The sequence below is a fragment of the Ceratotherium simum genome, chromosome 1 (assembly GCF_057802395.1).
Source record: "Ceratotherium simum simum isolate JZ-2026a chromosome 1, ASM5780239v1, whole genome shotgun sequence".
In the NCBI taxonomy this organism is placed as follows: Eukaryota; Metazoa; Chordata; class Mammalia; order Perissodactyla; family Rhinocerotidae; genus Ceratotherium; species Ceratotherium simum.
In genome coordinates this window covers 59,814,966-59,828,827 of record NC_141900.1, presented here as the reverse complement: position 1 = coordinate 59,828,827, position 13,862 = coordinate 59,814,966, and the positions used below count along the sequence as shown (strand labels likewise).

At 37.0% G+C, this 13,862-nt stretch overlaps 1 protein-coding gene across 1 annotated transcript in view; it reads left to right on the top strand.

Moving 5' to 3' along the window:
- HIBADH (3-hydroxyisobutyrate dehydrogenase) overlaps window positions 1–13,862 on the top strand; it is a 111,477-nt gene that overhangs the window by 83,333 nt on the left and 14,282 nt on the right. The window contains exon 5 of the mRNA XM_004418886.3: window positions 13,047–13,180. Coding sequence (XP_004418943.1) covers window positions 13,047–13,180 — 134 coding nt within the window. The remainder of the gene's footprint in view (window positions 1–13,046; window positions 13,181–13,862) is intronic.

Genomic DNA, 13,862 nt, shown 5'->3' with positions numbered 1-13,862 from the left:
TTGGGATTTTTTTTTCCTTACTACCCAGTTTGTGGGTTAAGTTTAAGTACCAAGCCCTATGGACTTATAATTTGCTTTTTTCTTTAGCCTATGCTTTTGGTTTAACCAGTTCTTGATTCTAGGTCTTGTGCTTTGGTCAGTCTCTTGCTTTTTTCATGTTGTCTCCTAGACATGACGAAATTCTGATGACCACACATCAGAATTTATGCATGTTGTCTTCGGGGGAGCGACCTGGCCTAGTGAAGTGAACATAATATTGAAAATTAGAAGATCTTAGTTTTACCCATTTGCCTCAACTGTGTACATTTACTTATTTTCTCTTAACTGTTATTTTTTAAATGGAAGTTATAAGACTAGTATGGCTTTCCTCAATTTTCTCTAGATAACTACATTAAAGATTTGTAAAATTCATTATATTAAACAGTATCAGTATATTAAAAGTTGATAGTATCTCATTGAAATACTCTGGTCTTTTGCAGTGTGTGAGAATGAGAATACTGCCAATAGAGAAATTATTTTTCTTTGGTTTTCTTTTTAAATTTATTTCATTTTTAATTGTGGTAAAATATACATAACATAAAATTTGCCATGTTAACCATTTTTAATTGTACAGTTCAGTAGTATTAAGTACTTGCACATTTTTGTGCAACTGTCACCACTATCTATTTCCAGAACTCTTTTCATCCTTCAAAACTGAAACTCTGTACTCATTAAACAGCAAATCCCTATGCCCCTCTCATCCCAGCCCCTGGCAACCACCATTCTACTTTCTGTCTTTATGAATTTGACTGCTCTGGGTACCTTATATAAGTGGAATCATACAGTATTTGTCTTTTTGTGACTGGCTTTATTTCACTTAGCATGATGTCCTCAAGGTTCATCCATGTTTAGCATGTGTTAGAATTTCTTTTCTTTTTAAGGCTGAATAATATTTCATTGTATGTATATATCACATTTTGTTTATTCATCCATCAATGGACGTTTGGGTTGCTTCTACCTTTTGGCAATTGTGAATAATGCCGCTATGAACATTGGTGTACAAATATCTCTTCAAGATCCTGCTTTCAATTCTTTTGGGTATATACCCAGAAGTGGAATTACTAAATCATATGGTAATTCTATTTTTAATTTTTTGAGCAACTGCCATACTGTTTTCCATAGAGGCTGCACCATTTTACATTCCCACCAACATTGCACAAGCGTTCTAATTTCTCACGTTCTTACCAACACCGGTTATATTTTCTGTTTTGTTTTATAGTAGCCGTCCAAATGAGTGTGAGGTTTTCTTTGGTATTCTTACAGAATAAATTCTGATTCAGATATATTGAGCCAGAGTCTAGACTTGGAAAGACAAGTTGACTGTTGTCTTTGTGCTCAGCATACTAAACAAATTATAGCTATTGGCTATGCATGTATTTAGGAGGTAGGTTGTATTAAGGGGTGAGGAGGGAGAAGGCTATCTACCGTCCATGATAGGGTGATGTATATGGCTTATTCTTTACTTTCCAAAAAAAAAAAAAAAGTAGGGCAAGAAACATTCTTTTCTGCTGTGATTCATTCTCGTGAAACCAGATGAAGAGTTCGCCCCACTTGCATCATCAACATTTGGTAGTTGCCTTTATCACATGTAGGGTCTCACAGCACTTTCTAAAAGTTCTATTCCACAGGTTTTAGTACTTGAAGTTGACCACAAATATAATATTTTTTTTTATTACTTCCCATAAGAGTGTTTTTCTACTCAATAAGGAAATGGTAAGTGGGATCCAAACCCTGTGTAAACAGTAATTTGTCCTTGATCCTCATGCAAATCTGGTTACTCTGCCTTAATGTTATGTTATGCAACATCGGAAATGGTTGCAAAAAGATACGTCAAAGCTGAGGGCCTAGAAAGAATGGCAGAGTGCATTAAGTCCAGCTTACAATTAGAAATGTCACTTCTTCAACTATCCCCACTCCAAAATTCAAGAGTCCAGATTCTCAAGGGATTCCCAGCTGGTTTCCAGAGGTGATAATTCCTGATTAGCTGACTGTGGCTTATTAGCACAGCCTTCTCTTAATTTTTAGTTTCTTGTTATCTTCAGTTTACTCTGATTTGCTACCAGGTTATCTATCATCTTGTCTTTTCTTATTCCTCCTTACTCTCTACCCTCCCTTCTCTGTCGGCCATCACTTCTTTTTACCTACTCTAGTTATAACATATGAACAATCAATTCTCTATAAAATAGAGGGCAGTTGATCATCACACTTGTTTTTCTTTTCAAATAAACTAGAGGGAGGATATCCCCAGAGTGGTGAGGAATATGGCAGTGATTGGATTACTCAGAATTTGGTTATTAGCCTTGTTTTACATTGTGATTGTTAATGCTGAATGCAAGGAATATATAGAGATTGTATAGGAAAATATCTGATTCCTATAACAGAAAAATGTTGCAAATTACGCTACTCCTAAAGAAAGTAAAATAGAAAGACATTAAGGTTGCAAGGTGTTTAATGCAAGATTTCTTATTTGGCTTTTAAAAAATGATTTACATTATCTGTAAGATGGAGTTTTAAAAATCACGTTCTCCAAAGGCATTAAGTTAACTTTCTCCTTGAGCTCTAGATACTGAGCTTTCAAGAGCCTAGCGTTTCATTGCAATCCAGCATTATGCACCGATCTGCGGTGAGTGTCAGAGAATTGGTTTTTTTTTTTTTTTTAAAGATTTTATTTATTCAGTTTTTTCCCCCCAAAGCCCCAGTAGATAGTTGTATGTCATAGGTTCACATCCTTCTAGTTGCTGTACGTGGGACTCGGCCTCACGTTGGACGGAGAAGTGGTGCCTCGGGGCGCTCCCGGGATCCGAACCCGGGCCGCCAGCATCAGAGCGCGCGCACTTAACCGCTAAGCCACGGAGCCGGCCCAGAGAATTGGTTTTTTAAGTGATTTTCAAAATGAAAGCAAACCATTTCATACTCTGATTTACTCCTCCCTTTAAAAACCTCATTCTCCGTTTCTGTCTGATGGCTTCCGTCCTGCGCTGGTCCTTCTCAAGCCAGCCCAGCTCCATGCGGAACATTCTGTTGCTCTTTCAGCATAAGCAGGTCTATTGTGATATTTATCTGAATTCAAACAAGGCTAATTAAAAGAGCTGCTGACAGTTGTTGTGATCTGACTTTGACTGCAGCTTGATGGTCATTATGGGTAAATAATGAACCAGGTCTGCAAATGTAGCAGCTGCCAACTTGGGATAGAAGAACGGCTATTGCTTCCAATTTAAGGATCTATCGACCGCTTCCCTTCTCCCTGCAGATCTTCTGCAGAAAACTAATGTTTTCTGCTGCTGTGTATTGTGGTTTCAGCTGTTTCGGATATAGCCTATAATTTCCTTCTTTAATATTTAACTTAGGGCATTATTAGCTTTCAGAGTTAACAACTTTTCTATTTTGAAGAAGTTCAGCTTTGTCTTGTTGTATGCTATAACTAGCTAACCAGCTGTAGTTTATTTATATGTGTTTAATTTGTATTATGCAGGAAACAGCTAGTCTAGAAGAGTAAGTGATAGCTTTCTGAAGATGTTTCAAAATCCTATGTAGATAGGTTGTTTTTTTTTTTTAAAGAGATAGATGTATGTCCCTTGCTTTTGTTTTCTTAAGGATAAACACCTCCTGCCAAACCTCAGTTTTGTGTATTGTTCACCTCATCAATGACTTATGAAATATTTTGATGCAAAGCTCTATCAATTCAGAGGAACTACAAGTGACTTTCATCAAAATGCAATACTGAATATATTGTTGCTCCATCATGAGCTTTTCCTTGTCCTATTAGCAAGTAGGAACAGGTGCATTAAAGGTAACAGAAAAGGCACCTAGAATTCGTAGATTAATATAATTCCCTGCACATTTCCCACACTTACAAAATACAGCTTCTGGATTTAAAAGTCACATTCTAGAATTTAACACCAGCCGGTACTTAACAACATGTCCCTAGCATTTGTTCACCTGCCATGGAAAAGGCTATCTGCTTTATGTAAAGTCTGAGGGTACAGTGGAGCTTTGTGCATAATGCAGCAGAGCTTTGAGATCTTGCTGCGAGGAAATGATCCCAAACATGCCCCTGAAAGACAAGTCTTACTTTGAAAAATAATGATGAAAAATTGCTTATTTCTCCATGTATTTGTGTCTTTGTTTATTTCAGGAAAAACTAACTAAACTTTATCTGACTCCAGAATAGTGCTGTGAGTGTTTTTGCTTTTCCATTGCCAGCTTGGATAATGCCAGAAATAGTGTTAACAAGGGGTTATGTTATGCTGGCTTATGTTAAACCAGATCACTTCTCTAACATGTGCAGAGCCATTCATCTGTGTCACCAAAACCCGAGAGAACATCTGACATGGACTCTGAAACAGAAACAGTGATCACTTACAAATCAAACATGGCACGGTCTAAACTGATTGTGCACGGCAATCTTTTCTAGAAAGGACAACTAATTGAACATGATAAAGTGTAAAGTTAATTAACACCCTTAAATTTGTTGATTACTTTCACGGGATTATATTGTTCATTGAGTAGCAGCTTTCTGTCCCAGCTGTCGCCTTTTTCAGCGAATGTCGCTGGTAAACAATAGAGACACCATAACAAGTCGTAAATGGTCCCTGTGACAGCAGCCCCTTGTGAGGCTGCATCTGTAGAAAATGATTAGAACAATTGCATTTTAAAGACGGCTCACATTGCAGCCCAAGTCCCATTGGTCCTCTTCTTGATCTCTTTTGATAGCAGACTGGTTAAAACATTTAAGTTCTTTTGAGTAAATTAAGTGATTTACTACATTTTGCTATATATATCAATGAAAGTGCTTTGGTGGCAAGATTTTTACAGTATTAAAGATAAATATAATTTGATTGTACTTTTTAGATTTCCGTCTATTCCCTCTCTGGATTTGAAGGCCTCTTTCCAATAGTCATAGAATTGGAAATGATCTCCTTATTTGTGACTCGTAAATGGTTATTCTAGGTTATCAGCACTTGCATAATGGTTTTTCTGTCATAGCTCTCGTTCTGGCTTCTCAGCAAGGCTAAATTCCAAATTTCAGTTCTTTGCTACAGTTAGGCCAAAGACTTGGACATGTTCAAGCTGAGTAGATTTATTTGTTATATTTAAATTTTTTTATAACACTTGTATAATAACTGTGTAAAATACCTTTCCATGTATTCTTTATTTGAGCTTCAAATTAAGAATGGCAAGTGTTTTTATCATCCTTTTCAGATGGAGGAACCAAGATTGAGAGGTGTTATAGCTTGTCCAAGTGATGTGACCTTGAATTCTGACTTCACTCCAGGTCTCTTAACTCAGATCACATGTTCTTCATTTTTTAAGTCTTCATAATAATGTCTCCATACATGTGCACTTATGCTTGTGCATGTTTATGCAGCCATAAGTGAAAATGCGTTAACACGTGTGGAGAATCATGCTACTCCAAAGTTGAGCTTTTTTGATAAGCTAGAAAGTATTATTTTACTTAGTCTTAATTAGTATTCTTGGTTATTTTATTAGCAATTGATTTCTTCTCTGCCTACCTCCTAAAAAGACAATGAACATTTAATCAAATATGTGCTACATGCTGGGTGCTGAGATTCAAACAGCTCATGCCCATGAGGATCTTAACATGACACATCAGAAAAATTGTTGATTAGAGTAGTGTAAGTGCTTTATTAGAGATATCACTGGGAATGTTATAAGAACAGAGGAAAGAGCTCATGGTCATGAACTGCTTCTCAGAGTTGTCATGAGTTGAGTCTTGAAAGATAAGCAGGAGTTAGCCAGGCAAAAAAGGAAGTGAGGGGGCGGCCTGGTGGTGTAGTAGTTAAGTTCAGCGCATTCCACCTTGGTGGCCTGGGTTTGGTTCCTGGGCGCAGACCTACACCATTCATCAGTCATGCTGTGGCAGTGACCCACATACAACATAGAGGAAGATTGGCCACAGACATTAGCTTGGGGCAGATCTTCTTCAAGCAAAAAGAGGAAGATTGAAGACAGATGTCAACTCAGGGCAGATCTTCCTCGGGAAAAAAAAAAAAGGAAAGAAAACAAATTTCATACAGTGAAACAGCTCAAGAAAAGCATGGATGCATGAAAAATCATTACACATTCCAGCCACTGTAAATAGTTCAGTATGCATAGCATGGCAGTTTTTGTTTCAGGGAGTAGATGAGGAAACGAGAGAAGTGGTTAGAGTTCATTGACAAGAAAAGAAAACTTAAAAAAATCAGAAACCATTTAAGGAGAAAAAAGACAAAGTTCATTGCTTCCTACAGCACAAGACAAAAGGGAAGATACAGGGAGTTATGTAGTTCTCCTTTTTGCTGAACATAAACATACAAGTACTTCAGAAAGAATAACTTACTTAATAGAAAAAAATAGGAGGAACTGTGAAACTCTATAGAAATGCTGAGTAATAGTAAATAATATCTTCAGCTGCTGGTTGTGTCCATGTTGATGCATAATTTGAGACTTAAGCCTGTTTTGGTTCTTATATCAAATAAAACTGCCAAAGATTGGGAGATAGATAAGCATAAATATTAGACTGACGTGATTAATGTTAATATTGACCTCTATTACAGGTACAAGGCTAAGATTAGAAAAGAATATAAAGCAAGAAATGAGTTACCTTGAAAAAATTATCACTGCTTTTGATATAAAAAGTATGATGAACATTACCTATTACTTCATTTACTGTCTCCTACATAAAGTTCCAAATGAAAATTTTTTAAAACATGTAACTCAGTTCAAGGAAGAGATATGTTTTCCTTGAGGCTGCTTTATTCCTTTCCCAAATAACGTTTGCCAAAACTTCTAAGATACTGATATCCGTATTTGCAATTCATTGTGAAATCTTAGGGTTTTATTTTTGTATTTGTTCTTAGTCTGATTTTCCATTTTCTAATTGTTTTTTTCTAATAAGCAAACTCAAATCTGTTGTGAAGAGAGGTAGGGTATTATGTGCATTTGGATACCAGGCAGAAATGAGAGTCCATATACAAAACATACAAAATTATTTGTTCGGTTCATGTTATTTTAAACTGCTCTGAACATGATTTGCAAAGATTCGGAATACCTATATTCTTATCAAAGTTTTCACAATTCTACCCACAGCTGACAGCAAGACCGTTACTCTTTGAGAACAATTTCTAGTTTCCTTTTTCACCCTTTCTCTTTCTGAGAATTCATGATTCTTTCAGTGACAGAGGTTCAGACATGGAAGGAAATTGGGAATCAGGATTTGGTGGTGATTGTCCTCATCCATCTGACACTTGGTATATGATGCTACCTTTTGGCATTAACTTCTGAGTATACGTGTTTTTTCCCTAATTATATTTTAGAACTTTTGAGGGTGAAGACTGTGTTTTATACTTACCTTGACCTTAAAATTTGGACTTTCTGGAATAGTTGTATTTCAAAGATTCTCCTAATACCAGAAAACTCCTGATTTTTTGAGTCAGAAAATATGCTTACTCCTTCAATCTTTACACGTAACACAAAGATCTAGCAAATTGTTAAAGGCACTGAACAGATACTTGCTGATCATATTTTTCTTCTTTGAACCTCCACATGATTATATTTATACTTCTGTAGTATGCATCTGTCTTTTATTGTTTATAATTGTGTAATTTGCCTTATCTCTTCTCACATCTATACACATACACACCCACATCCACACACACCCCTTCACCACCACAAACACTAGATTTTGAACTCCTTGAGGGCAAGGACTGCTTCTTCCTCATTCCTGGGGTTGAGAACCAATGAAAAATGTATCTCTAATCGTCAATTTTTTTATGTCAACCGTAAGTAGGAGTGGAAAGAAAGAAAGAAGGAAGATAGCTTAGATAATGGAGGTTTCTTACGGCACCTTTTTTTAAAGGAGAGAGAAAGAGAAGCTGACTTAGAGATTCTAGTTAAATTTATAGTGCTACTGTACTATAAGTTGATTGAAATTGAAGCAGACTACCAAGAGAAATGATAGATGTCTGCTACTTTAAAAGTAGGGTGGTCAGCCACCTATTTTGAATGGTTTGGATATTTGCCTTTTGATTTGTTTGTATAAATGAGTTTGATTTTTCTGATTCTAGGGGTAATGGGAGAGAAACACTAGAGACATCATCACAGGAAAGTGTTAGATAAAGCATTAAAGACAACCACAAATATTTAGGCTTGTTAGATTTAATTAATGTAGTTACATGAGAAAATTCATTTTCTGACTCTTTTCTCTAATTTGGAACTGTTGGTATGTTATTTGTATAAAATGAAACGTCTTAGTTTTGTGTATTAATATGATAAACGTGGGAAGGTGGATATATGTGAACTTGAAAATCCCAAATTATAGAATTTCACAAGCTTAAAAGTAATTCAGTGATAATCTTGTCTAATATCTTACTTTATAAGTGAAAAAACTAAGGCAAGGATCATTTAATGACTTACTAGAATGACAGATGCTTTGTCTGTAATACTTGGCATTTTATGCTTATCTCTATGAGCAGTTGTCGCACAGCCCTGTAGTCATCCGTTTCCTTGCTCTTCCGTCTGTCCTTGCCTCCTTCTCTCTCTTTCTTTGAACAAATATTGTATTTACTGAGCATCTCTTATGTACCAGACACTGTGCATATGGGATGAGTGAGCCAACAAAGTCACTGCCCTCATGGAGCCAACATTCATGTGGTGAAAACAGACCAGAAACAAATAAATAGAGGCGTTAAAATAAACTGGTGGTAATAAATGCTCTGAATAAAATTAAAACAAGAAAAGGGGATAGAGAGTGGTGGGGTGCCATCCTAGATTATTAGATTGAGTGGTCAGAGAAGGCCACTCTGAAGAGGTGAATTTTGAGAAGAAACCTGAATGAAGTGAAAGAAACAAGTCATGAATATCTAGGGGAAGAACATTCCAGGCAAAAGAAACAGCAAATGGAAGGCTTTGAGGTGGGAACATACTTGACCTGTTTCAGGCACAGCAAGGAGGCCAGGGTGGCTGGAAAGCAGTGAGCAATGAAGACAATGGTATGAAATGAGATAGGAGAGGTAATGAAGGGCCACATCATAGAAGGCTTTGTAGGACTTTGGATTTTATACTGGGAGTGATGGGAAGCTTTTGGAGGCTTGAGAGTAGGGAAGAAACATGAACGAGATTTATGTTTTAAAAGGATCCCTCTGGCTGCTGCATGGAGAATAGACTATGGAGGCAAGAGCTGAAGGAAATCAAGTGGGAGGCTATTGCAATAATCCAGGTGAGAGATGGTGAGGTGGCTGGATCACAAGTGTGTAACTTCTTAGGAGCAGGGATATATGTTATTCATCCATAACCTCAGGGCTTACCACAGGGTTTGATTCTTAATAGGTTCCCAGTTAATTTCGTTAAGTGAATAAAACAAATGCAGCATTCTTGTTACTTTTCCATACACTAAGCTGCCATTGAGAGGTTTTACAAGAGGTCTTCACTGTAATTTTAACATCACTGGCCATGGGCCACTTTAGTACTTCTTAACCTGGGTCTGCCTACTTCCATTGTTTATAGATTCAGCCCAAATGAGCTAATATTTAGCCAAAGAGGCTAAAATTATTCTAGAGAAGACAACAGCTTAGATAACCAAATAGGAAAGGACTCAAGGTAAAGATAAAACTCCCACTTCACAAACTCAAGTTATAAAGTAGTAAGGCCTTAATTTCCGTAGCATTTTGTATTTTACAGCATATATACACTCATATATTCACAGTCACTCTATGAGGAAGTAATTAATGCTTTTCCTGTTTTATACACTTAGACTCAGAAGTTAAGTAATTTGTTTATAATCACATAGCCAGCAAGTGGCACATTCCCAAAACCAGATATGCCATTTTCAGATCCTTTATTCTTTCTACTGTGTTCATAAATTTATTTATCAAACGACCATCTATTGAATGTATCATGCACCATGATAGATAATGGGAATGCTGACATAAACAAGACCCCAGTGGTGATCTTGTAGCAGCTGATAGTGTAGTGGAGGAATCCGGTATGAAAATCAAAGATTTTAATAAGGTTTGTAAATCCTGTAATAGAGTTAAGCACAAGATATTTTTTGGTTTTCTATATACAATTACTACAATATAAGGTAAAATAAATACTTCTCCCAGTATTCTAGCAGCTGCCTGAGGGTGTATTCCATGTTTTCTTATTTTAGGAAGTGGACTTGAATAAAAATGGCATGGCAATGGAATAAATTTATTGTATATTATTGATAGACATCAAAATCTATACTGTATCTTCTGAAATCCATAAGATGTCTTGCACAGCTTTAGAGTTCCAGCTTTGTAGATGTTATTTCCTAAGCTCAAAATAGTACATTTATTTTAGGATTACTAAGGTCTTAATTTTGCCTTTGCAAGGGGACTAGGCTTGATAGTGTCATACGGTTAGAGGAATAGAATATGTGTAGAAAGATATGATTTGGTCTTAGAATTACCCAGTTTAGTCAGACCCTTACGTTGGAATGTAGGTTATGATAAAATTGGAATAATTACACCACCACATTGAGAGGAAGAGAGTGGAAATACCACAGACTTCTGAATTAAAAGATGAATTATTGTTTCCTTTCTGTTCTTCTCTTGCTTAAATAACTTACTTATTCTTTTTGAAATATATGTTTGAACAAGTGAGAAAGTATACCTGTCAAAAAGTTAACCAGCTGAGGGGCCAGCCCCATGGCTTAGCGGTTAATTGCGCGCTCCGCTACTGGCGGCCTGGGTTCGGATCCCGGGCGCGCACCAACGCACCGCTTCTCCGGCCATGCTGAGGCCGCATCCCACATACAGCAACTAGAAGGATGTGCAGCTATGGCATACAACTATCTACTGGGGCTTTGGGAAAAAAAAGGAGGAGGATTGGCAATAGATGTTAGCTCAGAGCCGGTCTTCCTCAGCAAAAAGAGGAGGATTAGCATGGATGTTAGCTCAGGGCTGATCTTCCTCACACACACACACACACACACACACACACACACACACAAAAACCAGCTGACAGCCATTGTCAGCATTAATTTTCCTTTAATAAATGACTCTCTGAAGCTATTTAGCAGTCTGTAATCTAGATACAAAGCTATTGACCTATGATGGGTAGTGATGGATTTGTTTGTAAGCTTTGACTTAAATCGTCTACTTAATTTCTCTAGGTCAGATCAACGGGATTAGGAGTAAGGGTGGTTATGTGGTTTGAATAAAAATGGCTGTAGAAATTGAGCAAAATAATTGTAAAATGTTAATGATCCACCATCTTGGTAAAGTAAATTAGAAACTAACAAAGTGACAGTCACTTAAACTTCCGCGTTATCACAAATGTTCAAATGACACAGATTGGCTAATTAAAAGCGTTTGTTATAATTGAGTTTCTGTACATAATTCCAAAGTGTGTCTGAAAATAATGCAAAATAATGTAATTTAACCATATGTGTGAGCATCTCAGGCTTTCATAACATGTGGGCACTCCCTTTTCCAAGATTGTTTGGCTAACATCATGCTGACTTCTTTTGCTTTTTTTTTTTTGGAGGAAGATCTGCCCTTGCTAACATCTGCCGATCCTCCTCTTTTTTTGCTGAGGAAGACTGGCCCTGGGCTAACATCCGTGCCCATCTTCCTCCACTTTATGTGGGACGCCGCCACAGCATGGCTTGCCAAGCAGTGCGTCGGTGCACAACCAGGATCCGAACCAGCGAACCCCGGGCCACCTCAGTGGAGCACGCACACCCAACCGCTTGCGCCACCGGGCCGGCCCCTGACTTCTTTTGCTTTTAATAATTAGATAAAAATAGTATGCATTGTAAAATAGAAAGGCTACTTGATTTGGCAATAGCAAAATACAATTTGAATGAAATAGGGATCTTCTCACTTAGGCTTTTTATGTGTAAAAACTGTGTATTTCATTGAATAAATTAAATTCAAAAGTAGGCCCTTACTCGCAGCTGTCTATTCTAGTGGTCAGGTTTGATACCTAGTACACACAATTACGATTTCTTTATTCCTAGCTATACTATAAAATAAGGTGTAAAGGCAAAAATTGTACTCATATAACTCTTCCACATACTTTCCTAGTTTTGATCAGCAAAACCTAACTTGAAAATTATGAATTAAGACTTCTCTAATACTAAAAATACTAATAATACTCTGGGTTTTATTTTATAGTTAATAAAAATTTAAATGAATGAAGCTTTCTTCCCTTTTTAGGACAAGTCTAGGCCATGTTTTCTGGGCTAAAGTAGAAGTTGTTTTCTCCAATCATTTCAGTCAATGAACATGCATCAAACCTTTGTTAAAATTACTAAGTAGCCAGACCAAAGTTTATTTCTTCTTCCTGCTCATATCGCTAGGAGTGAATTGCCCAAAAGGCGTATAGCAGGAGGGAAAAGAAAAATCAAATAATATCAGAAAGTGCACCTCGGAATAATCAGTCTAAATAAAAAACCCTTTTCTTTACCTTAAAAAAGAATCTTACTGTCTGAAATGCTTATTTATGCTGAAATGCTACTTATTTATGGGAGAAAGAGCCAGGTCTCTCTCTTTCTACATCTCATCTGTAGATAGTATGCAGAGAGCTAGTGAGTGAGCCAGAGACCTCGAATTCAAATTTGGCCTGCAGACCCCTCTGGCTGCTCCTGTGCTGGTCAGGGCACAAGTAACGTTTTTCATACTTTCTCTTACTAAATAGATTTCTTAGGAGAATAATAGATGCATGGGAATAATAAAATTCACATTTCAAATTCCCATATCTGTCATGCCGTGATTGCGCCAAATATTTGAGATGAATTGAGAAGGAGAGTTTGACTGAATCTGTATATTTCTCTTGGTTTATGATTAACCTGCATGATACTTGATTATTAAAATATTCCAGGAGGGATTTAGAGTATCTTACATATGTCTGACATAAATACAATTTGGAGGCAAGATATTTTCATTTGATTTGGGGATTTTCTCTAATTTTACTATCTACTTAAACACTTGGAGAAATGTATCCTTCTGCTTCTAACCTTTTACCCCCAAACCATTCAGGTGTAGGAGCTGCTCGGTCTGGGAACCTCACGTTTATGGTGGGAGGAGTTGAAGACGAATTTGCTGCTGCCCAAGAGTTGCTGGGGTGCATGGGCTCCCATGTGGTGTATTGTGGAGCTGTTGGGACTGGGCAGGTAACATTTTCACACTAATGACCCTGACTTGATGATGAAAAATCGGCTAACCTTCGTTTCTCTTTCCTGAGCACATTCTTATTCCTTCTTACTCTGTTCAATCTATCGATTCTTTATTTGCTCAGATTTTCTTAAATTAATTTGGAATAAATTAGTTTTCCATCATTCCTGGTGGAATTAAATAGACATCGGCCAGTTAACTAATTTAAAAAAGATATCAAAAGTTCCATCATTCATATTTTGACTAATCATCCCAGTAACCACTGAAATCATCCTTAAAATTGTTTCTATACGAAGTGCTCATGTTGTCTGAATTGCTGTTATCCTCCATCTAATTTTGTAATTACTCTGTTTATAGTACAGTCATGTAGAAGTAACCTATGCACTTTAATCTTTTTCTTGAAAACCAAATAATTTTCATTTAGAAATATGTTATATCAATTCTCTAATCAGATAGAGGTGAATGACAACTCTGACATCAAAAGCATTATCCTGGGGCCAGCCTGGTGGCGTAGTGGTTAAGTTCGTGCACTCCACTTCTGTGGCTCGGGGTTTGCAGGTTCAGATCCCAGGTGCAGATCTATGTACTGCTTATCAAGCCATGCTGTGGCAGGCATCCCACATATGAAGTAGAGGAAGATGGGCACGGATGTTAGCCCAGGGCCAATCTTCCTGAGCAAAA